This window comes from Dermacentor andersoni, chromosome 3 (genome assembly GCF_023375885.2).
Source record: "Dermacentor andersoni chromosome 3, qqDerAnde1_hic_scaffold, whole genome shotgun sequence".
NCBI lineage: Eukaryota > Metazoa > Arthropoda > Arachnida > Ixodida > Ixodidae > Dermacentor > Dermacentor andersoni.
This window is the reverse complement of record NC_092816.1, coordinates 115,366,492-115,392,843: the sequence shown is the minus strand read 5'-3', so window position 1 is coordinate 115,392,843 and position 26,352 is coordinate 115,366,492. Positions and strand designations below refer to the sequence as shown.

The 26,352-nt window shown below is 43.7% G+C and overlaps 2 protein-coding genes across 9 annotated transcripts in view; one reads left to right on the top strand and one right to left on the bottom strand.

Annotated features, from left to right (window-relative positions):
- LOC126539281 (uncharacterized) overlaps positions 1 to 17,379 on the top strand; it is a 54,583-nt gene extending 37,204 nt beyond the window's left edge. For 5 of the 6 annotated variants that reach the window (XM_055074825.2, XM_055074832.2, XM_055074838.2 and 2 more), the window contains 4 exons: positions 2,974 to 3,201; positions 8,174 to 8,424; positions 12,393 to 12,474; positions 13,984 to 17,379. In XM_055074825.2, coding sequence (XP_054930800.1) covers positions 2,974 to 3,201; positions 8,174 to 8,424; positions 12,393 to 12,474; positions 13,984 to 14,187 — 765 coding nt within the window. In that variant the 3' untranslated portion in view covers positions 14,188 to 17,379. The remainder of the gene's footprint in view (positions 1 to 2,973; positions 3,202 to 8,173; positions 8,425 to 12,392; positions 12,475 to 13,983) is intronic. The other variant, XM_055074842.2, reaches the window with a different exon arrangement.
- A 5,467-nt stretch (positions 17,380 to 22,846) lies between these two features.
- The window catches only part of mRpL51 (mitochondrial ribosomal protein L51), a 34,624-nt gene continuing 31,118 nt past the window's right edge, over positions 22,847 to 26,352 (bottom strand). For all 3 annotated transcript variants that reach the window (XM_050186083.3, XM_050186073.2, XM_055074845.1), the window contains exon 4: positions 22,847 to 23,128. In XM_050186083.3, coding sequence (XP_050042040.1) covers positions 22,914 to 23,128 — 215 coding nt within the window. In that variant the 3' untranslated portion in view covers positions 22,847 to 22,913. The remainder of the gene's footprint in view (positions 23,129 to 26,352) is intronic.

Sequence of the window (26,352 nt, the reverse complement as noted above, 5' to 3'; positions counted from 1 at the left end):
GGGCACTCTGGCACGTGGCGGCAGCTCCTTGAGCGTGACTGCATCACCCCAATTAACAAGGCCCGTGAGCATCAGCAGAATTTTGTCACTATCATATTGCCACTATCGGGCAAGGTTTTGTTCCATTGCACACTCGAACCTCGTTATAACGAAGTTCAAGGGGGAGCCAGAATTACTTCGTTATATCAATTATTGCCATTTGATGCAATACATGCGCCCAACGGGGTGCACAATTGTAAAAATTGAAATAAGAAGACGGCTTTGTGGCCCGAGGAATATCTAAACAGCCACAAATGCGAATAATTTGAATAATACAATAAAAGAATCTTCGGCGTGTAGAACACACCACTTAGCACTTGACGCGACATCCTTCTCTTCCAATTTGATGGCATTTCGCGTCGACTCTCAACTTGGCTCGTCGCGGTCGAGTACACATGGCACATAACACAGCGGTGCATTGTATGGTCAAGCGAACTTCGCCGCGTCAGCTTGGCTAGACCGGTTCGTGGCCTCAGGTTGCACCGATGCCAATGCAACCTCAGAGGCCAGGCCCAGCTGCGGCTGCATGCTCGGCGCGCCGTAGAGAAAGAGAGAGGAGAGAATGCACTAATCTACAGCAGCACCACGCGTAGTCGCGCGGCGTGGCGCGACTCGCGCAGGCTTATGCCCCAGATTGCACTGGGGAGATTTCGAAGGCCACGCCCAGCTGCGTCTGCCTGCGCGGCTTTGCGCGCAATGAATACAATCTTTCACACTGCCACGCGACTTTCGCACTGCCGCGCCTATTGCACCGCCAGGTACACGCAAGAGGGAGCCCGTTCAGTGGAGAAGTGCGATAGTCAGGCGCTGGTTGAGCGCAGGTGCACAGCTACCTGCGGAGGTGACAAAGAAATTTTTTTCCACGGTATATTCGACGCGGGGACGCGGGAGTTTTGAGCTGCCGTGGTGAACGAGTGCCGAACCCTACAGAAAGCGATGTATTCAACCCGCAACGGTCGGGTATTTGTCCCGGGCACATGTAACTGGCCAGCTAGTGAAATCGGCAGTGTCTGTCTGAAGCCGCGAAGCAAGCGAACGAGGAAGGCGCTTGGAGGTGAAGGGAATCGCGCACCGGGGAAAGTATGAAGGAGCGCGAGCGCGCGGCAAAGTAACGCCACCTAGAGGAAGGTGTAGGTAACGTTGAACGAAGTGGGGATGGAGAAACGAGGCGAAATATCGCGGAGGAGGCAGGTAGGTGGAGGCGCGCTGGGTTGACCTCCTCTGGCATTTGCTGCAGGCTTTCTTTGCGATACACGCGTAGCGAGTTCGTCTCGTGATAACATTATTCTTGCGCGCCGTACGCTGTGTGTGCGAGTGAAATCATGCGACGGTGAGCCGATGATGGCGGCTCAATCTAGCGTGCGCAAGCGGACGAAGCGCGCCGTATTCCGTCGCGCGCGCATGGCACCGGGGAAAGGGAGCGATGGGGGCGCTGTACTCCGGTCGCGCGGGCTTTATCTTGAAAGAGATCTGCTATGGGGGCACAATCCAAGTGGCCCGACGGCTCGGCTCGTAGCTTTGCGTGCACTTTGTTCTCACTGCTCAGTTTGCGTTGAAGCGATAGACAGCACGAAGGTCACTTCACTCGCTGCTGCGGACGCGATTCCTCACGCCAGCGTTTTGTCAGCGAGTGTCCACTGACACCATGCTAGGCAATTTACATAGTAAGCGCATGTTTTCAATGGGGCGTTCTACTCCGGCTATTGCTGCGAATGGCGGCCGCGCGAGCCCTGGCTGTCTTGAATACGATCTGCGATGCGGACAGTGTAGGCGTCTAGGCGCACCGAGGGCCGATAGCATCGTGTGCGCTATAGCATCCATACGCTTGCGCGCCACTCGCGTTCACGAAGTGAAACGTCACTGTAATGTTATATAATGGAATAGATGAATGGGACGAATGGAATGAGAAAGGAAAATGGGGCTCGATTTGTGCAGCATTTCTCTTAGACCCTGTCCCGTACGTCTTCTTTCATCTTCTACTCTCCATGGTAGCCAAGTTTTTTTTATATGCTGAGCATGTAGTGAGAGCTTGCTGGGGAAAGAATCTTAGATGCGTGTGTAATTCACAAAATTTCTCTTACCTAAGTGCTGTTGGCTGTCATTGCTTCAATCAGTTAATCATCTTTTTGACACGCTAGCTGCTACCATGAAACAATTGACATTGAGGAAATTTATGCTCTTATATTACAGAAGCTTTGTTTATATGGGCTCTGTAGCACAGATTACTCCTTAAAAGTAATGTTCGAGCCTCGAATTCCACCTTATCATGAGCATAAAAGCGACCATGCTGTGCTTCACAAGGAACTTTCAGTATTGTCGCAAGAGGAAAGGTGCAAAGCATGCCTAGTATTGGGCACCCTACCTGATGATGATTATGGAATGAACATTTAAAACACGCGAGGCAACATCCATGTCCTCAAAAATTAAGGAACCAGAGCGTATGAATGTTGCTCTACACAAGTCGTGGAGTTCGACTTCTTAGGTGACATTTCAGCCCCAGTTGTGGCAGTGCAATGAATATGCAATGCGAAAATGCTTTGTTCTCTAATAAGACAAACAGTTGTTGCATATAATATAGCCTCAACTGGTCAGAACTAACCTGAAGCCTATAAAATCCTATTAGTCAATCATTTCTTCCAGCTAGAAAGCTAGAGGCCCTAGCATGGTCACAGGCAGAATTCTTTCAATGAAAGACCTTTCAGCTTTGCCAGTTAGTCTGGCCGTGTCCCTATCTCAATCATTCCAGACTACACAGGCAATACAGAACTACCATATGGAAGACCACAACTTGCTATAGAGCATGGTAAAATATTGACAAGGACACTTGGGTAGACTTTCTGCTTCTAAGTAATGCCCTTCCTTCGGTTCCTGCTTTTGGGCAAGTTTGAAAATGCATAAGCAAACTGCATATCTGTCACCATTTCTTGCATGCAGGCTGAGAAGCTGGTGCGTGAGCTGCCGAGACGTCTTGTGGAAGCCGACTCGGCGTCCACTTCCCGTTCTGAACACTGTCCAATTTGCCGTGAGCCATCGTGCCGCCCCCAAGGGGACGAGGCTTCAGTGGACGGGCACCGTCTCGAGCTGTGTGGGCACTGGCACTGCGGGTCGTGTCTGCTGTTGGCCTTCAAACGAGCTCCCCTGCCCCTAGCATGCTTTGAGGAGGTAAGTCGTTCACGCTACTCCATAGTCAATCTAATGGATACGGCATCCAGCCACGATGCACCACATAACTGCTCCGTTTCATACTCGGCAGGCAACAACGTGGAAATGACTCAAGCAGTGTGGTCATAAAAGTCTCATTCTGTGTGTCTTGCAGTGAAGTTTATTTTCGTCTGCTACGCTTTCTATGGAATAACTACTACGTATATCACTACTGCTAGTTGTGGATGCAAGGCTACATGAAATCACGTTATTATATGGTAGCACCTTCATGCATGCCATATATGATGCACTATGTCCTGGTTGGGAGTGCAAGCATTGCACTGTGGCCACATGGTCACAGAAACATGGTACTCTATTTGGTTGCAATAGGTTCCGATCTGCAATACCCCCTATATAATCATGTAATACAGCATAAATGTATGTTGCATGTTATATGTTACATATAATTACGTGAAGCATACCTCTAAATTTTCCTACCATATATGATGCACTATTTCTTCATCGCAAATGCGAGCAGTGAGAAAAGTCTCTCTAGCCTTCATAGCATGCCTGCTATGTATGAAATGAAAATATACAGGATGTCCGAGCTAACTTTAGCCAGAGTTTAAGATTATGCAAATGCCACGTAGCTGGACAGAACAAAGATAATGTTTGCCATTGCGTGGAGGTACTCAAAAAAATTTTTTTTTCATTCTGTCTAATTGGATAATCAGTCCAAATTAGTTAATCAACTTCTCAGATATTATAATTAGATGAAAAGTGGCAATGAGAGCGTTGTAGAGCGACGTGAAAAACTCCTGATATAGCTTTTGGTTGTTCAATATGTGCTACATAACACTTTTTTTCTGAGCATGAAAGAAGCCCTCAAATGCACGCAAAATTGCCGTGCATTTGGCCACTCAAGGCAATTTGTGTGTATTTGCGGGCTTCTTTCACTCTCGGAAAAACACTTTTATACAGCATATATTGAGGAACAGGAAGCTGTATCGGGAGTATTTTCTGTCGCTCTACAATTTTCTCATTGACACTTTTCGCCCAATTATAATACTTGAGGATTTGATTAAATAATTAAGACTAATTATCTAATTAGGTGGAATGAAAAAAATAGTTTGAGTATCTTCAAGCAATGGCAAACAACATTATCTTTGTTCTGTCCAATTACGTGGCATTTGCATATTTTTGAACTCTAGCTGAAGTTAGCTGGGACACCCTTGTATAAGGATGCCATACTGGTGCACTTATGTGATTGCTGCACAAGCTTTATGCTATGTATACTTATCACTATATATGTCATTCAGGTAATCATATACATGCTTTGCTATGTAAGATTCCTACAGAGTTCAGAAATAAAGAGGGTTTCTCTCGCAAACACAGGGTTATGTTGTTCTGTGGTTCACTGTTTTGTGCCATTTAATTGGTTCACCCACAGATCCAACATTGAACTGAGCATACATGTGAAGTTATAGATACATAACAGTGAGTCATATAACAGTCATAGGCGTAAACACATCACACTTCTTTTTTACACCATAGGCACCTAACATGTTACGTGCATGATCATAATCACCACAACGGAATACATAAATGTCAGCATCATGTTCTTTTCCTATATTTACGTATTGTCATCACTGCAACAGGTTATACATAAGCAACACCATCTTCGCTTACTTGACAGAGAGTTGCACAGCTGTAAAGCTTACTTTCTGCAATGTAGTAGCGGCAAGGTAACTGTCACCATTGTACAGTGCCCCTTCAGTATGGCGTAAATGATTGAACATGACAAAATGAATCCTATAGCAGCTTCCTTATAAACCCCATGCATTCCCCATGCATTATAAACCCCATGGTCATCCTGTTCAAGCTATTGCCTTTTTTTGCACAATTTGTTCACTTTACCTTTTGTTACTGCAGTTCTGAAGTGTGCCTTGTTACTGGACAACTACCAAGATTTATTGCTTTCCGTTTCAGAATTTTCCCTATAGTGGCCGTGTGACTTGCGGAAAGTTGTGTGTAAAAAAAAAACACTCGCATAGTACTTACCTTTGACAGCTTGTTAAAGAAGCCCAGGTGATTTAAATTATTAGGGTTGCCACCCACTATGGCATCCCTGATAACCCATGCCCATATTTTGCTTTGGGACGTTAAACCTCATGATTTAATTTGATTGTGTTATATGGCAAGATCAACACGGCCTTTTATCCTCCCTGAAACTGATGCAATTGAGCCTTGGGGCATGATTCTTTGCATATATTCCTAAATTCAAAGAAGCTGTCACCAGTTACCTCCACTCCTCTCTGTAATGCCTTCAGGCCCTCGAAGTATATGAAAAATAAATAATTACATAACTAAATATCACCATTTTCTCAAATTCTGTCACGTTTTCTATTGTGTGGCAGGCAGAGAATGCAACATGGTAGAATTCCACAGCATTAGAAATAAAACCCTTTTTTTGTTACCTAAGCTGCAAGTCAATTTTGTTCACTCTTATAACCTTGACATCCCAACATTTCTCCTACGATTTATGTGTGCTTCCCTTTTAGTTCTATGGAGTATTCACACATATTGAGTGACATACATGTTGATGAGATTTCAGTTGCACATGGTTCGGCATTGTTTGACTTGCCACTTGGTTCTTTTCTTTTTTCTTATTCCTTCGGTTTTACACTTTCCGCCCACATCTTTCCCTTAAGATGTACAGACATCATACTTCTTTACTGGCATTTAACTACCAGTCTGTGTATGTGCATATTTGTGCGTGCATGCAAGCAAGCATCGCATCTATAATGGTTTCTTCCTAAATTATGCTTACAAATCCCCAAGCATGGTGGCTGAGTAGTTGTAACGTTCTGCCAATGACGGCGGCTTGACAGGTTAAGTTTCCAGTAATGACTGCAGCATTTCGAATGGGTATGGAGCAAAAACACTATAGTCTATGTACACGTCATCACCATATCAAATTAAGTTCACTGCAGTACAATGCGGTACCTCCCAGGTACTATCTCCAATTGCTTTTGAATTGTGTCCACTGAACCAAGCTTATGTCCACAATTTTCTTCATCTCTTGGCTGTGCTTCCTTTTTAACATGCTCACTGTGGTGTGGGTGGGTAATGGCATTTATTCTCTCCGTGCAGCTGTGTGGGGCTTTTCTACAGTTTGTAATTAAGTGACATTTGCTTGAAGTCAACAGGACTGAAAAGTTCCTATTGTTGCACCTTAAGGAAATTCAAAAGGAGCACAACTTCGACCTTGCATTATGTGTGCGATGCTCTTACCAATTGAGCTACTGTGGCGCCGTTTTCCCATCAACTTTTAGGGGTATTTGTGTTTATTTCATCATTATCAGCGTGTTTTATGTCCAATGCAGGACGAAGGCCTCTCCTTGCAGTCTGCAATTACCCCTGTCCTGCGCCAACTGATTCCAACTAGTGCCCGCGAATTTCCCAATTTCATCGCCCCACCTAGTCTTCTGCCATCCTCGACTGCGCTTCCCTTCTCTTGGCACCCATTCTGTAACCCTAATGGTCCACCGGTTATCTAAGTTACGCATTACAGGACCTGCCCAGCTCCATTTCTTTCTCTTAATGTCAATTAGAATATTGGCTATACCTGTTTGCTCTCTCATCCAAACTGCTCTTTTTCTGTCTCTTAATGTTATGCCTAGCATTCTTCATTCCGTCGCTCCTTGCGCAGTCCTTAACTTGTTCTAAAGCTTCTTTGTCAGTCTCCGAGTTTCTGCCCCATATGTCAGCACTGGTAAAATGCACTGATTGTACACCTTCATTTTCATTTATAATGGTAAGCTTCCAGTCAGGAGCTGGCAATGTCTGCCATATGCGCTCCAACCCATTTTTATTCTTCTGCAAATTTCCTTCTCCTGATCCGGGTTCCCTGTGAGTAATTGACCTAGTTAAACATACTCCTTCGCAGACTCTAGAGGCTGACTGGCGATCCTGAACTCCTGCTCCCTTGCCTGACTATTGATCATTATATTTGTCTTCTGCATATTAATCTTCAGCCCCACTCTTACACTCTCTCTGTTAAGGTCCTCAATCATTTATTGTAACTCATCTCGGGACTAGAACTAAACCTGGAAGTGTTATCCAGTGCCACACCTGTGGCAGATGTGGAACATCCTTTTTTCGTTGCAGGCATCACATGTACGTGATCTTTTTTGGGTGAAGGCAACTGGTCAGTAAACCCACACATGCTACATGAAGTCATCAGTGCTGCCAGATTCGAGGCTCCACTATGTAATGAACAAGAAGAAAGGAAACTGAGGGCCTGGCTTTTATTAGTCGTATCATAAGAAGCCGCTGGTCATGACAACAGGAATTGAGATATCAGAAGCTGCTGCTGCAGTGAATGCGCTGTCACCCACCTTTTTTTTATTGGATGAATGATTTGTCCGACCCAGTCAATTAGGGAATTAGCCCCGGACAAAAAGCTACAAACAAATGGCTTGAGGACATATGGGGCACAGAAAACAAGTGCAAGCATACCACTTCGCACAGGAGCAGCACGCAGACACAATTTATGTCAGCAGGCAATTACAAAATACCATTTGAACAGGACACAATGTAATGTGAAATAGTGTTACCCTATGAACCACTATAGTCGTCTCACAGAGCTGACAACTGCTTGAATTTTCTGTTCTATTACCAAGCTCTGTTTCTTCGTTTTAATCACACATTTGCATTTAGGTGCATGATAAAGAACTCTGGTCTGCACTGTAAAAGTCTATGGGTTGTTGCACAACTACCCAGCTCCATTCCTACCCCTCCCCCCTTTTAGTCTCAACTTTGAGGTGCATATTAGTGTAACCCTAGGTAACTGAAATAGACCTGGAGCACTGCATTACATCCCTAAGCACAATTTTGCTCAGTACAATTCTGCTTGTGAGCGAGATAGCTATAATTGTGTTTATGAACTCACGCGCACACTTTTGCGCACTCTGCACTGTGCTGACTATAGGACTGCGCATCACCCTGGGCCATGGCGGATATCGTCCATGTGGCGGGGAACGACCACGGACTACTGAGCGACCTCGCCCGTAGGTCGTTCGAGTCCTCCGTCGCAGCAGACGCAATTGGTCGGTGGTACCCCTGCCCTACACCAGAGTGCCAGTTTGCCCTGGACACCTACAGGGACACCGAAGCACAAGGCGTGCGTGTGTTGGGTGATGTGCATGTCTGCCCTGGATGCACCAACGCCGTCTGTTTCCGGTGAGTGACCCACTCATTCCTCTAACCTGGCTACCTAGAGTTAGCTGCTCTAATTTTACTTTAAGTTGTCAATTACTTCAGCCTAGCGCTGCTATGTGCCATCCTCCTAGTTAGCTCAGATGGTAAAGTAACCACCCTGAAATTGCGTTGGTCAAATATTCGACCTTCGACCAGGACAAATTTCTCTTCATCTGTGACGCTTTCTTTCTGAGAAGCCAGAATGCGTTTCCTGTCTAGCTTTGTCCTGATTAACAAGTTTTCCCTTTCGTAAGCTTTCCTTCGCCTTGTAGATTCCTGCACAACTGATTCATTTACTTTATCCTAGGCACCTTTGCACGGGGTGTTTTAGCGAAAACTGCCTTCACTTATCAAGGATAGGCAATTTCAGAGAAAATAAAGTGTTTATTTTGCGGGTGAGATTCACAGCCATGGCAGATATCACAAATCGTGCCATACTTCGGTTCATCACTTCCTTCAATTCTTTTCCCATTATAAACTGAGATTTGTCTGAGGATGCAGCATATCTAGTGGCAATTTACATAGATCAATATTAAACATCCACCTACCTGGCAGCCTTGTCAGCGCGTACAGCCTCTGTGAAAAGCACATGGGCTACTGTGCACCTTCATCATATATATATGTATGTATATATATATATATATATATATATATATATATATATATATATATATATATATATATATATATATGTATGTGTATACAGTCGCCGACCGTTTATTCGGACCTCACGGGGACTGCGGAAATGTCCGAATAAACAGGTGTCCGAAAAAGCAGATTAAGAAAAAAAAAAATGAAATCCTTTATTTCCACGCACTTATTCGGGCTCGGCATTAGGCTTGAAGAAATCGTGTGTGCGCCGTTGCACGCTGTTCCGTTTACGCACAATCAGATAAGCCTGAATCTCGGAGAGGGTCGCACGGTCACTATAGGCGGCTGAAAGCACAGTCACTGCTTGTGCACGCTCCGCATGCGACGGCAGCGTAGCACATGGTGCGTCATCTTCCGACTCGGAGTCATCGTCCGGCGGTGCAGCGGAAACCTGACGAATGATCTCGCCGTCGTCGAGTTCTGCGCATGTCAGTACAGCAGTGTCAGCACCTGTGAAACTGTCAAATGAGACGGTGTCCGGAATCGCAATGCAACCACTGCGCAGGTCTCGGCAGAACATTTTCCGCGTCAGTAGGGAGCACATCGGAAGGCGACAAATCTTAGGCCTCTCGGCACCCGCTTGCCGGCATTCCCCAGCGCAGTCTGCGCGGGCACTGTCGGCGCCATTAGACACTCGACGCGATGTTTCTGTACGCCGCGTTGGAACACCGAAACCTCGACACAGCACACAAAGCAAACACCACCGTGCCGACACCAGTAGCACAAACGAAAAACGCGGCCTGCTCGCAGCGTCGTGCGCGAAAGAAACAAATCAGGTGCTGGATTGTCTTGACATGGCTTACTAAGCTGAAACCGGAACTGCTGTACGGCCACTCTATCGAACCAGGCAGAAATGATGATGATGAGCGGGGAGTTCCAGTAGCGCCACTTCGTGGGGCAGCAAGGAGGCTCTGTTCAAAACAGAAATGGCGTTCAGCAAGTGGAACTATGCGCCGGTCAGAGTCGGTGCATGATGCCCTCGATCGAGTTGGCTCAAGGAGTGTCCGAAAAATCAGACGAGAGGTTGCAAGGTGTCCGAACTTTCGGCAGTTGTTATACATTATGGTCTATGGGGAGAACGGCGGTGCTGCGAAGCTGACCGAATAATCGGGCATGTCCGAATTTTTGGAGTCCGGAAGATCGGTCGGCGACTGTATATATCATTGGCTGTGTGCTCTGGTTATCGTGGCACTCCTGATATTTAAGACTTCTGGATGGTTTGTGCAAGAGTTCTTTTTATCCCCCTGGGCGTTAGAACTTTTGACATACAGCAGGAACTCCTTTAAACGGCCTGTAGTGAGCATAGCAGTAGCAGACAACGTAGTCTGTATACTTTTGACAGTGACTGTACATAGGCAAGTGAACTCTTTCTCACATCTTCCTGCGCTTTTTCCTCCATCACAATGACCTTTAATTCTTTGCAAGATGCACAAGTTTTCTGTGCAGGCGCTGCTTCAATGGTAATAGTCCCACAGCTAGTCAGTTTATTATATGTTGTATCTCTTTGTCATGTTATAAAGCAAGTCCCCTTGTCAAAAAAGTGGCTTAGAGTGACATTTCTTGTTTGATTATTCCTTGTCCTTTCAAGTTTTAACCTTCCTTTAAACTTTTGTCTCGCTTGGATATACCTATGATGTATCGTGGCCTATACCACATGTCTTTATAGAGTGCCATAGGGATGATGCCACTGTGCTTGCAATCGGAACCAGCAAGAATTTTTAATCTGCACTGATTTTCCTTCCATACTACAGGAGCTTGGATTTTTGCCAAATGGCGATGACTATTGCAACCTGGCAGTATACCATGCAACGGTGAACAAGTTTAAGGCCTATTTGGTCATGCCATGCATTTAATCTGCAATTCTCCCGGCTAAAATATTGCACAATATGAAATTATGGTTAGCACTGAAACAATTTTTTATATCTCACATTTCTTACATATCTATTTAAAATTGTCCCTGCAAAAAAAAGAATGTGTGACTGCCTGCACATGGCTGTTTAATAGCTACCTCTGGAAATACGTTAAAAAATTGTTAACAATATGCTAGAAATAGGTTGAGCTATAATCTGTATGTCTGCCATCAAAGGTAATGATGAGGCAATCCATAGTTGACACTGTTGCGGGTGCGCTTGGCCTCCATGTAATTTAGCACCAGTCACAATTGTAACCGGTGTTTATCAACAAAAATTTATTGAAAACTTGAACCCAAGCAACAACTTTGCTTTTAAGAAATTCAAATTGAGCAAGATTGACAATGTCTTTAAAACATACGCAGCTAGAGAAATAGTTTTTGTATTGACCAATGTGAAACCCAGCATCATCACTTCAAGTGCATGTCTCACATGCCAACACACATGCCGATGAATAAACGAAGTGATTACTGTTTGAAAGATGTTTGCAAAATATTCCTTTGCAAAAGCATTCTAACCTTCATTATTTATCTTTAATTACATGTAACATAGGTCTTGCATCATTCCTTCCAAAACTAACCACCCTACTTCTGTCCTGAAATTCAGCAGTAGCACTTGTTTAACTCTTATGTGTAAATTCTTTCATATTGTTTTACGACAGATCCTTGCACGATGAATGAATAATCAAAGTCTTTAGGTGAGCTCAGCTCTACATTAGTCTTTTGCATTGCACCTTGTAGCTCTGGATGCCTGATAGCAATTAACAAACTGCATTGGGATGAGCCCTTACAATAAACTTGCAGAATGTGATGTCACACATTGCTCCCAATTGTGTTTTTGAGAATGCTCAGAATGCTTTCCTTCAACATGCATGAAACAATGCCTTTACATTCCAGTGCGTTAGTTGGAACAGCTGAAACTGCCCACCTTTTACATAACGTGATCTCTTCTTCAGCTTAATATTTTGAAAGGCAATGGAGAATATGTGTAGATTTGCATTCGTCGCACCAACAATCCATAAACAAAACCTTTTCTTTCACACCCATGGTGTCCAGGCGGGTGTAAGTGTCTTTGACAATTAACACTACTGCGACTGATACAGGCACATGCCAGAAAACAGTGCCCTGCGATCCGTGGGTCATAGCCTCAGTTGCTTACGAATCATAAAGCCCTACATAACTAGCATGACATGGCACTACTATGGTGCTTCATCCACATGCACATCTCTTCCGTCAGATCGCACTTATTCACCAGTGTCTAATGGATTTGTTCTCCACGCTATTCTAAGATGAGCCTCACAGAGAGAGATTGATGCAAGTGCTTTTCGCGCCAACGAAAAACACCGCTTCTTTCAGTTAAAACGGGCGCTTCCCTGATGTGTATATGCAGGTGCCGCTCTCTGTACCACTATGGCATGTCGTGCACAGCCTTCAGGGCCTCCATGTTGCCCAACAGTGATGCTTCCGACAAGGTACGTCTGCGTTCGCAGCAGAACACCAGATGCAAAATGTCCAGTTACCTTCTATGTGGCACCTTACCAAGAATGTTAAAATTGAGCAAGACTTTCAAGCAAGACATAAAGCATCCGCAATGTCAATGAAGAGTCAGTTCATTTCTATCCTGCTAAGGAACAGATTTGTGAATCCATCTATAAACCTAATTTTACACGAGATTTTCATTTTGGCATGTAAGCTGCTGTTTTAATGGCCTATACATTTGCGCTAGTGCTCATTTAGCCAGCACTCGCACCTGGGCCTTTTCTTATTGTCCTGTGAAAAATATAGCACCATCTTGTTTTAACGTTACCAAACCGATCTCACCCAGCTTTTCATTCTTTCGAGGCTAAAAAGGACCGTCCTACGAATAAAGCACTGAGTGCCAAGGCCTATACTCCAGTTCATGCACGGCAGGCGATCCTACAAAGGCTAGAGATACTTCTCTCAATGCTCGCATTCACAAACAAAAACTAGTTTGACCCATGAAAGAAAGAGATACGTGACATGTGATTCGGTACAGCAGTATGTATTACATTTAAAATGCAAAGTGTGACTTAAATATCGTGTGAATCGAAACCTAGTAACCCCAGAATTAGTGCAGTGACACGTTTCTGTGACGTAGTTTCCAGGGTGCGCTGTTTGCGATGATAACCAAATCTGAACTTGTCGCATACTGGCAGCGCAAAGGTGCACAAATAGTATGTGACTAGACGTAATTTTACATCCACAAGTTGTACCTGTAGCGTACGAAATACTTATTCCGTAGAATGCGTCGCTGATCAAAAAACACCACCACTGCAAAATGTGTGGACGACTTCATCGCCACAGTACTTCTGTAGCTTTCACTGCGTTGCCTGCTAAGCATGAAACAAAGAACCATATGGCTCTTTAAATCTACACAAAAACTTGAACCACAGTGGTTTCTCAAAGGTGCGGGCTCCATTTGTGCTGTATATTAACAATCAAGTGATGGAAATTCAATTGGTCTGAGCTTCGTGCATGGGGGAACATTATCAGGTGCAGTAGAGGAGAGAAGAAACCTAGGTATAAGAGACAGATTACCAGCAGGAAACATTTATCTCTCAAATGGTACGTTCAGCTGGTCGCTTTCAAGTGATCTAGAGCACCCCGGCAGCGGGTTTTACATTCCGATGGCCAAAACCAAGTGCTTAGAACACACTCACACTATTCAATCAGAGCACTATGCTCCAACTTGGAGCACTCGGAAGCGCTCTCACCTTCGAGCTGGGAGTGCGACCGAGATCCAGTCACGTAGCTCCTCCGACTGCTCTGGGAGCAGCTGAAGATAAGGCTCGTGCAGGGTTTCTCTGGCTCCAGTCCTGAGAAGGCTCCACATTACTTCAAGTTGGAGCACAGTTGAAACCATTCCAACGTACCAAACGCCTGCGCCTCCTCAATAGCACTTCTTAAGATCGCTACAAAATCTGTTTCCACCCCCCCCCCCTTCCTCCCTCACCTCGCAGCAGCCATGGCTGGACAAGGACCCCGGCAAGCACCTGGCATGCCCCTCCTGCAAGACCTGCCTGGAACGCCACAGCGCTAGCAAGGTGGACGCCTGCTGGGCATGCCGGCGCCTCTTCTGCTGGCACTGTCACCAGAGCTTCGAGGATGACGCGGCAGCCGCCAGGGGTCACCGCACACAAAGTTGCATTGCAGCACGCCGATAGCGCGTTGGCGTGGCCATCACAGATCTCGGCATGCGTGGTCAACATGCCAAGACTGCTGCGATAATGTTATTCCCGACGCACAGAAGTCTCGCTCGTGCTGGACAAACAGCATCAAAGCAGATGAGTACTCAGTAAGGTACAGTCGCCATCTGCTTTGATGCTGTTTGTCCAAGATGAATGTTCACCAACTACTATCCCAAGTTTTATGCTACCACAGAAAAGCCTCAAGGATGCATTGATGCCACCAGACTGCTGGGAATTCGATGTTTCATCACTCATGTCGTGCCAGACAACACAGCTTAATTGTGAACAGCTCCGACTTTCCCTGGAAGTGGGCTTGTGCAGATTTAGTGAAAAGCTGTCGCCAGCCTATACACCAGCACTCGTACTGGAGCATCTATACCATAATGTGTCTACGCTCTATAAAAGTGTTCCTGCCTCTCTTACAACTTTCCACATTCTCTTTTGCGGTGGGCGGCTGGTCGGTGAAAAAGACCAAAATTAGTGACTATAGCCAGGCTCGAACCTTTGTATGAAAAGCTAAGCAATGCCAGACAGTGTGTGCTTCGAAACAAGAAGCATAGGGAAAGAGAATGGTGGTATCTTTAAATTCTTTAAATATTTACGGAACTCTAGGAGAGAGAGAGTGAGATCTATTGACCCAGGAAAGGAAAATCTGCTGTTGGCCCTGAACCTGTCTAGCGCACGGCTGACACCTGAACATCACTCAGTAATGTGGGGAAAGGAGAAGAAAATAAGGAAAGGTGACAGAGGTAGGAAGGAATAGAGTGAATCTAAAGGCACGAGCTGCTCTGGATACACTAAATGCACTCAAGGCACAAATCCCACCACCTCGAGGACTTTAGACAAGCTATCAGTCCTGGCTGATCAATCAAGTTGGCCAGGCACAAAGCTATAACGCGCCTTATCTCGTACTCGGGCAGATTTACGCGGCCAGAGGAGGCATTCCACGCTTTTGATGGAAACTCCAAATGTACGGCGCGCATCAAACAGCGTTTGATGGGCTGCTGCGAATGTGATGTAGCGAAGCAGCAAACATTTCTTTTTTTTTCATCTCCATCTGCACCTACTGGTGGCACAAATTTGATGTGGCGAGAGCAACGCGGCCTTTGCACGCCCAAGTCCACGTGCAGCTGACATGGAGACCGAGCAGCACCACATATTGCCATCACCACAGTAATTGTGCATAGGTTGAAGGGATTCGTTACCTAGGCAGGGTTCAATAGTTGGTATGCAGTGCGGTGGGATATGTGTCTGGATGAACAGACGTGTCCACCAGAGAGAGTAAGCGATTACTAGGAGCTTCAGGAACTGTAAGCTACATGCCGCTAGTGTTTCAGCTGCAAAACAACAGGTACTTCACCTTCATACCTGTCGTACTCCCCTTTCTGTGGAGTAAGACACCTTTCAAAGCTGCCCATCTCGGCATGTCGAGGGAAAATCATTAAGTGCAGCGCTTTTAATGTACAGCGTGAGCCAGTGTGAAGGTTCACATAGAAGTGTTATAAACTGAACCAAACAGCATGTTTCAATGCAAACCGCGTCTTTTTAATCTGGGGATGTAGGAAGAAACGCATCAGTATAATTGGCTATCTATGTTCCTTTCTCTTCCATCTCTTCAAAGGTAATACTGCATTGCCGTGCACACGCTATGGATTTTCTTTTTTTTGTAATAAGAAGGGTTATTCTTTCTTCAGTGGTGAATGCTTTAATTTACCCAGAGACCGAGGTCCAGAGTGATATAAAAAGCCAGTGCTAGGAAGTTTGGCATTGATTACACTGTTTTGAAACAAATGACACTATCATGCTGTACATTTCCCACTGCTAGTCTGTGCATTTCTGCATCCTGCTGTTGATATAGCAACAATAATTTGGTCTGTCTAACACAGTAGTGATCTGAAAACTACCACGGCGGTTTCGACAGAATGCTTCGAGATTGGTGCTTTTCAAAGAAAGTGAGAGCCCCCATATCGGACGCATCATTAGACAGTTCCCCTTTACCAAAGATTACACGTTATGAAACCTCAGGTGCGGGCAGAAACAGACAGCAAAATTAACCGCAGCATCCCTGCAAAGACTCAGGGGCGCCTTTCATTGTGCTAACCGCTCACGAGCAAAAGCAAGACACTGCCTTCCTTGTCGTAAGCGAATTTGCCAATAGTTAACAGGTGGCGCTGTTTCGAAAAGCCGAGTACTCCCGGTTGCACCTATACCCAGTTGAAGGTTGCACCTTTCACCGCAGCTGGTTTGCCAACCAGTTCTGTCATTTTATTGCTGGCTCACACACTGCCGTGCATGCGTGAATCCTGAATTAATGTGCAGGATATTGCGTGCTGTGCTATGGGGCCACCATAAGGTGATACTACGTGCTGTGCCGTTGCTATGTCATGACTGGAATAACACAGCTTTACATTGCAGCGTGCACTGCTATTACATGCAACGTTGGAAGGGTGAGCAACCGAGTGGGTGCCTTTCAGCAGGGCTTTCAGAGTGTTAGCACTGTCATAATGGTGATAGCACTAAACAAAGTGCATTATAATGCAATACAGGATGCTTTGTTGTTGAGCTGATTGTAAGCAGCCATTTAAAAGTGAAAATCAGTGCACATACTGTGACGGTGAAGAAAGGCTTACATGGCCAATTGTTTGCACTATCTATTGTTTTGGTCAATCTAATGCACTAGGTCATGGAGCACGACAAAATTAACAAGTGTTTGTGCCTATATTTCACCATGCATCCCAATCTGACAACGGTACCATACGTCTTTTTTTATGTTTTAAATTTTTTCGTCTTTATTATTTTGATGTAGTGATTGTGTATCTCTGTGTTTCAATATGCTGTGTCATTGTAGACAGTGCCCTCTTTTTACTATTCTTTTACAACAATCATAATCGCTTCATGTGTCACCGTGTGCCAAATTGTTTAAAAAAGAAATCGCAAATACAACCACGTGACAACCCCCCTGCAATACTCTCTAAGCAAATGCGGGATTTCATAATAAACTTGTAATAAATAAATCGAAATTAGTTTCCTTTACATTGAAACACACTGAAAGTTTCGACAGCCTTGTTGTGTCGCTGTTTCTAAATTGTGGTGAGTGACATGGCAGTATGTTGAGATGCGAGATTGCAGTTTATAAATGTTGTGCAAATAAAAATCATATGTCAAAGACCTGTCTTTGTAGTGCTTGCCCAAGAAATGAAAAACTGGAAGTGTTAGTCTCTTTTTACCATTACTGGAGCTCCTCTAATTTGTAGAATGGCAAGCAAAGTCAGAAAGCAATTTTTCCTCTTAAATATTGTTACGATGAGGTGAAGAAGAGAACGACGACGGTCCTGAAGATGAAAAGTTAAATTCGGCCTAACGAGGCCTCTCCTGTGCATCACGCAAAACAGGAATCAGATTGGAGCTCAGATTGTGGCTCACAAGAAATTAGAATCAGAATTTATTGCCAGAAGTTCGGTCAAATTACAAGCATTTAGTATCCACGAGGAGGTCCCATAGTCAGAGACTGTATCGGGACCGCCTGTACAAGAATAGTTATGATAATTGACATCTCAAAGCAACAGTTGCATATAATAAGGTATTATACAAGCAACAGGAAATGAACGTGTAACAGAGCAAAATACAGAACTCATTACAAATAATAACAAGGTTTAGCTTATCTCATAGTAACATAAAGACTTGTACGGGAAAAAATACCAGTAGTTTAGTTACAAGAACAAAAACAAACAAAAAAGCAAAAAATGGTTACAGTAAGTTTTCTCATCAGTTTGTCAATAATAAATGCATTTTTAGTTCCCTTTTGAATTGGTGTAATGATTTTGTATTTTTCATAATGAGAGGAAGAGTGTTTCATACTGACATGGAAGTGAATTCCACAGTTTGTTTACCGTAGTTAGTGTGGATTTGTGGCAAAAGAAAATTGTTATTCAACGTGAATCTGGTGGTACTACGAGTTGTTAGGTTAGATGGTGACAATGTGGTTGATGGTAACTCATTTTGTAGAAATCTGTAGAAAAAAATACCTAGGTTGTATTTAGTGAGCCCAGAAATTGTAAGGATGTTATTCTCGTGTAGTAAGGAAGTGGCATTAGAAAAGCATGAACTATAGGTAATTATTCTGATGGCTCAGTTCTGAACTGTCTGTAAAGACGCAATATGAGTATTATAAGTGTTTCCCCAACATATTATACCATAAGTGATGTGAGAGTGGACGAAAGAGTGGTAAAGTGAGAGCAATGTGGTACGTGTGAAGTAGGGGCGTGCTTTAATTAAGATGCGTATACCGTAAGCTATCTTCTTTTTTATGTGAGCAATATGATTGTGATATCTCAGATTACAATCAAGTAGAACACCAAGGAAAGATGAACATGAACTTGGATGAAGGCAGTGGGGACCAAGACTGATAGGTGGAATGGAAGCTATGTTTCGCTGATGTGAAGAGAATACACCAAATTTAGTCTTAGTTTCATTAATAGATAACATGTTAACATTACACCACCTTAGAATGTTTTCTAAGTCAGTGTTTAGTTTATTAACAAGACATGAGATATCTTTATGAAAAGTGAATATTGTGGTATCATCAGCGTACAGAATGCATTTTGTCGAAGAAAGACAAATAGGTAAATCGTTAATATAAACTAAAACATAAGTGAAGTAGTGAAGTGAAGTGAAACCGATGCTAACATCGGCTTGCCCTATTCTCGACAGCGAACTGTCGAGAATAAGCACTGGAAACACAAACAACTTGAACCCGGTTATATAAGTTGCTTTTTAGTAGCGAAAGGGCAAAACCGCAAATGCCAATTGTTTCGAGCTTAGAGAATAGGATATTATGATTAATGCTATCAAATGCTTACATTAGATCGATGAAAACAGAGGCGGTGAGAAATCCCTCATCAATAAATTTTTTGGTTGGTCTGTAAGATGAATAAGTGCCAGCTCTGTGGAATACCTATGGCAAAAACCGAAGCGGCATGCAGAGAGTATATTAAATTTAGAAAGATATTTTGTTAGCCGTATTTCAATTAGTTTCTTAAAAGTTTCCCAAAGAACGGCAGAATGGAAATAGGTCTGTAGTTGTGAAATAATGAGCTGTCGCCTTTTTTAAAAACTGGGATAACTTTGCCACGCTTCAGTTCAGGGGGAAATAAACCGGTCTTGAATAATAAGTTAACAATAAATGAAAGTATGCGAAATAAGTTTAATGTTAGCAGAGTGGACATCATCAATTCCAGCGCTTGTCACTTTTAGGTTATTTATAACAGCAATAAATGCACATAGAGATCGACTCCCATGCTTTTAAACACCGCGAATCTCCTGTCGCGCAGGGACCTACAATGACACATAACATGAAGACTAAAAAGTGCCAGAAGGAGAATATTTAAAAAAGATTTTTTGATGGGTAGCATCCTCCACAAGGCAGTTTCTGCTGCCGGTCTTAGCACAACATAGGTATCATAAAAGTATTGCAGTGGAACTGTCCCATTTATTTCGCTGCTATTGACATATATCTCTGTAGCCAACACTCGCCTCATATCATGGCAACGCAAGATACATAGTTACCATAAGAAAAGGCATTTCATATAAAAAATTACCGCACATTTCGCTTAGACTGTCCCTCTCGCGGTGGCGGCTTGGCTATCTTTATCTCCTAAAAAATTGTGCGCCGGGCTTAAATGGCTTACCAGCTTGTGACTTCAGAAAGCGAAATTCTAGCTATAGACATTTCTATTCCAGGCTTCATCTCACTCGTTTTAGTAAATGTGTATTTCCCCGGAGGTATTCTGAATGCTAGTGTCCTAGATACAGTAATTACGTTCTGCAGAAAAGAAATAATTTTTTTACTATAACTCCCATCATACTTCGTCGGGGTAGAAGACCGATTCGAGTAGTAAACGTTTGTGAGATTAGGCTGCTAACAAAAATTTATCGTGCATTAACGCACGAACACCGACATTTATTAGTAGTAAGTCACTTTCCACAATAAATCTCACTTTCGCTAGTACTAATTTGCATATCTCCACTTGGTCTGCTATAAACTTGGGCACAATCAGTGACCATTTTCATATCCTTTTTGAGCTTGTATGCCGATTGATTCAGGTTACCATGCATTCAAATAATTTTGTTAATTTCAGCACATTCAAAAAGGTCTTACACATGGCTTTATCGAACCAGCAATCGGATAATGAAGAAGAAAAGGCCACAACTTTATTGTCTGTTTTAAGATATTCCGAAAAAAAATCTAGAGTCCCTGTGCACTCCACTAAAAGTGGGTCTTCTAACCCTTGGTGGAACACAGAGTGCTTACGCGATTGCAGAATAAGAAAAGCAGCTTTGCAAAAACTACTTCATAACCAGTGTCCTAGCGATTGGAGACTATAGACTACACCGCTTACTCATGGTGAAGACTTCGAAGAAGTTACGATGTCGAAGCTGGAAAACTTACTAAGCCAGCTGCCCAAATCAGCGCCAGGCCCCAATGACATTACCACGGCAATAATAAAAACTTTATTTAAGGTATCATCACATGCAATACTTACCATGGTAAACCATTCTACTAAAAATTCGTGGATTCCCCCGGAATGGAGGCGTGCAAAAGTTATCCCATTATTAAAAAACAAGGTACCCAGTTCTGCAGTTGTATTATCCCATTTCAGGCGAAAATGCAATCGTAATAACAGCATGAAAATACACTACTCCTATGGAACCTTGGCAGGGAAAAGAAAAAGAAACGTATTATCCCGAAAAACGTACTATACAGAATTGTATCGACGAGATTCCACTGCAACTACTTTCCCAGAAACATTGAAATTTACTAATTGCTACTGGTAAGCGAGCAAGCACTTGTAAGAAATTATCAGAATGACACTGGTTTGAATATAGCACAATTTCTCAAAGTTTGCAATGAAATGACATTGACTGTCTAGTAGTTACTTTTATGCTTCAGTGCATAAAGTGGTATTTTGCTAAGTAAGTTGAACAACAGCACGTTTTCTTCAAGTTTTATATCGCATACCTCAATGTTGGTGCAATAGGTACTTGGATTTCATTTCAACTGACTACATCTTGCCAACTAACTGGCTACAATTGGTAATCTGCAATAGTATGTGCTGCAATGTATTTAAGTTGAGCACTTCACCCTTCGAAGGTCAAGGACATAAATATATGGTACCGCGAACAACTCCCAAGTGGTTGACGCCGTATATTTACAATGCTCTTTGTATGTTTGAAAAATGTGCCAATTTTCCAACTCTCAGTTGCCCAGAAAATGCTGCCACCCTGTGTTGATACAAGACACTTCTTTTTTTCGTTCCGTAGTCACTTGGTTCTAATTCTACGGCTTGTTTGCGCCAGCACGACGGTGACCGCTTGCCCATTGGTGCCTGCATGGGCACATGGCAGTTAGTTTTGGTTTCATATCGCCGGCTGTTTGTGTTAGTTGCGCTCGCAAAAACTGATTTCTATCTGGTTTCTAAATTTCAAAAGGTCACCACTGGATTCTCACTCGTATATTGCTCACAGGGGTGCAATTACATAAGTTCACAACCAGGTACTGGTATCATAAATGACGCAGTCTTATACGAACGACGCTATCATGCCTGCGTTTCTTTTCTTGAGACTCGCGAAAACCGAGTGCCCCTCGATGGCGATGGGACGAAGGATTACTGCAAGTTTCTGACTCATTTGGTTTTTCTGACGAGCGTACAACCACGGTTTTTTTGCGTGCGCTCACATACACGGTTCGATTACGCTATGGGTGAGTGCTCTGCTGCAAACAAGTCGAGCAGCGATTCCTTCAATGCGGACTACTGCCCAACTGCCGAATCGGAATATATCTATTCCAGTGGATATACTTTTTCATTCTTATTGTAAGTATTTATGCAAGCCCATCTATACTCATGAATAAACAATGCCTGTTTACCAATGTAAAATATTTTTGTCACTTAATGGCCACTCTAAAAAAAAACTGCAGTCAATTTCTTTTTTCGAGATAGGTCATTGAAGATTTTAAATCTGCAGTAAAGAAAATCAATTCGCGTGGGAGGTTGCATTTGATGGAAGAAATTGACCTTCAGAGAGTTAAATAGTAATTTTTATTGATTAGTCATTCATTTAGACTTATGGCGCAAGTAATGTCCACCTCCTTGAGTTTTTAAAGGATTAGAATTGTGCTATATGGAACAGGATTTGTTTTTTTCATTTTTTAGTATAACGTAAAAAAATACACCTGGTAGAAACTGTTGTGATTCATGCAATACGCTCAGTTGGCAGTCAATCCGTGTCCTGCATTCTCTTTGCTATCATCCCTGTTGTACGTGGTGCTGTTGCACTATTCATCGTTACCAACTTGCCGAATATAGTCCTAACAAATGGATCAGAGGCACCACTTTAATATAGCACCTGTCAAGACGCACCAGACGCCTCTGGAAACCTAAAATACTCGAATCAAGAGATTACCTTGTTTGACTCGCTTAAACTGAGCAACCTCAAAGTGCAGAAAAGAGACTGTAGCGGGTCTGAGAGCATTTTTAAAAATTCATCAGAATTATCCAAAACTTCGAAGTACACAAGTGCAAACTGTTGGCAAGCCTGCTGCAGCTCGCAAAGGAAAGTGCAAACCTTGAGACCAAGATAGCACCAACGTGCAGCGTTGCTTTATTACATAACTACAGATCAAGCTCTGGTCCCCGCCACTGTAATCAGTTTGAGCGTGTCCTATGGTTCAGCACCTTGTAGAGCCACCGGATGCGTTTGGTGAGCTTGTGGAAGTCGGTGGGCCGCGTCTGCTTCCAGTGGTACACGACAGGCCTTTTGCGCAGCAGCATCTGGAACTCGTTTCCCTGAAAGCCCTGCAGCCAACCGGGGACGCCCCTCATGATGTGGATTGGCTTCATGGTACCGTTGCCCAGGATGTCTGCAATCGTGTGAATGCAGTAGTGAATACATACAGCTGGGCTAGTTGTAGCCGCGACATTATTAAAACATTTTATGTACGAGTGTTACCTGCAACTGGCACACCAGACTCTCTCTCTGAAATGCATAGCCGGGTTCCGACCCTGACCTGATGCCACAGGCCAACCTGGGTCGTGATACCACAATTTCCACCCGCGGTTAAAACCATGGATGTGCCGGTACGGGCAAGTGTCTTAAACACTCGGCCACGATGCCGATGGCACACCAGAATTTTTTTTTTTTTTTCTAGTTGAGTTCCAGCACTGAGTACGGAGTCTTTGGCTAGCACTGAATGACAGGCATCAGTTGTTGAATTAGAGCAGGAACACAAAACAAAGAAGCAGTAGTTTGGCACGTGACTCACTTTCCTTCGAAAGCACGGTCAGAAGAGACAGAACGACGCAGCGTCCCTAGCTGCACTGGTATAACGCAAGTAATGCAGAGGAAACGCAATGTGCACCTAGGTTTCATATCCGATGAGAACTATCCCTAGAAATTTCAAATGAAACCATGGGTGGCTTGGGGTGAAGCTAGCTTGCAAGGTTCTGCCTGGTGCTGCCCCCCAATTCACTGAAGAAGTATCTGCAAAATACAATATTTTTTTTAATATGCTTATCCTAGGTGTATCCTGCACATCTAGATGAAAAAGAAACCCTCTTCGGGCATTTATGTGTCTCGTTCTTAAGAAATAAGGCATTTCCAGTGCTTAGTGGAAAAGAGAAAGGAAGGAAAAAGGATAGAAAGAAGCATTCCTTGTGCCCTGTTGCTTTCTATTATGTCTTCTTTTCTCTTTTACACTAAGTGCCGGAAGTTTCTTAACGTGAATAAAAAAAACATCTTGCGCCATGCATGCTCCTGATCCTAAATAGCACCTAACCACAATCCTAAGCACCTAATACTAAGATCCTAAGCAGCACCTAACCACAATGAAAAATAGGTGAATTTCAATGACAGGCATTTGTACGTGTAGATGTTCTCGTGCAAGTTACCACCATGGTGTTTTGCTGTCCCAGTGTGAAATTGACACAATAGTTATCAAACACCTAAAACAGGCCTGAAACCTTTCAATCCTCACCACATTCCAAGTAGTCATTGCAGCAAAGTGAAGTGTACCACATTGTATGCAAGCTCATATATACATGAACATTACGATTTGTGCATCAACATAGACAGATGTAGCCATGCAGTTTTCATAAAGTGTTCACTCTCTTCGGAAACTCCTTCTGCAGTGCCTCGTTATTGATGAGGGCAGAGGTGCCCAGACAAGTTATTGCTGTAGTACAACGCATGATACAGTAATAACTTCCCATAATGAACATGGATGTACGCTAGTTACTTGTGTAAGGCCCTCACCTCCACTTTGGAGTGTGAAAACTTGAAAAAAAGAAAAAAAAGGATCACTAAGCGACATGCATTTATGGCAATTCTTTAATAGTCAACCGATACCTTAACAATATTGCATGAGCATTTACGGCTGGCTGGTCAGCACCTTCTAACAGCACAAAGCAACGACATCAGCAAGTGCAAGAGAGATCAGCAAGAGATCGCACCATTAGAAGGTGCTGGTCATCCAGCCAGTTGACGCTCGCTCAGTACTATTAAAGAATTGGCCCCTTGAACAAACTGGTGTGCTGGTTGTTTCTCACAAGCCACTACAAGACGACACTAATCAATGTCCAGAGAAGCGGTGGGTGACTGTAAATGTGCTCATAATCTGCCACTGGTGGTTGTATTTACTTGCACAGCAGCCTGAGCGCAGTTCAATGCTTCAGCGAGTAGCCATAAAGCTGCCAATTGTAATGCTTACACCTGGTAATGAAAAAAGAAAGTGAAGGCTTTACGCAAGTAAATGCAGTAACAAATTATTGGATACAGCTTAAGATGACTTAAAAAGTAACCCTTTATAGTGCAGAACTGGCTATAACGCGGCCTTTTCTGACTCACATTTATCTTCCCATAGAACTCCATGTTTACACATACCACTTATATTGCAGCTGCGTAAGACGAAATGCCAGTTATAATGTGGCTTCCACGGGAGAATCCCGCAGACAGGCATGGTAGCGAGCACGCTTCTCAACGAGGTGCGGCGGCCGTTGGGAGACGAGTGCAACAAGCGCGTTGTGGAGGAGGAGGATGAGACGCACAGCAAGCGAACAAGGAACAGAAAGAAAAGTACAACAAAAGCGGCAGCGGCAGCATGATGCGAGCACGTGGTGGTTGCCTGGGCGATGGAGAAGCCTTTGCTCAGCCGCTTACCAGCGGCATGCGCTCCATACTTCCCATGGCAAGGTCACAGGTTCAATCCACAGCTGATGCGGCCACATTCCAAGTGGGTGCAGAGTGCAAGATGCTTGATAATACAGTCAAGCCTCATTACAACGAAGTTGTATCCCGACGCATAAATAGCTTCGTTATATCAGATATTGCTTGCAAACTGACATCAGTGAGAATACTTAATATTTAGTTTGCTATGTACAATATACCTGTGTTCTTTATATTGAGGTGCGACTGCAGGTGCACACTTTTTAGAGAACCTCAGTTCTTTAAAGCCATAATGGGATTTTCTTGGCACTTGAATATTGTTATAAGTGGGTTAAACTGCAGCATTTACCAGATCCTGACATGCTGCCTGAATCTAACACACATGCAGTTTTTACATGTTCAAAGTAGAAAACGAACGAAAAGAATCACATTATAGCTTCTAAATGAAGTAGAAATCGAACATGTGCTCAATTATGAAAGAAAAATTGGATGACAATTATGCTTCTTGGTAATGCGATCTTTGAGCACAACTGCTACTTTATTTTAACAACAGGCAACTGCATACAGAACAACACACAGTGCCAAACAGAGGCGGTTCTACGTTTCGGATTGGGCACACACACCGCGATCCGCCGCTATCGAGCCAGTGTTCCGGCAACAAACGATTGTGCCATATTATAGTGGGTCACCACCATGAGGGGGGGGGGGGGGATCAGCAATTATTATTTAATGTTTCTTCTAAGGTGGGATAACAAAACAGGTGGAGAACATGGGTACTGAGTAGAGGTCACACACTCATTCACTCACACACAGCCCTCAATGTGGCCGCACAAGGTTGGGGTGGGAAGTAGAATTAAGGGGACTAAACGCTGTAACTGTCTTTCGAGTCACCACAACGGCACTGCACCAGGTAAGGGGAAGTAT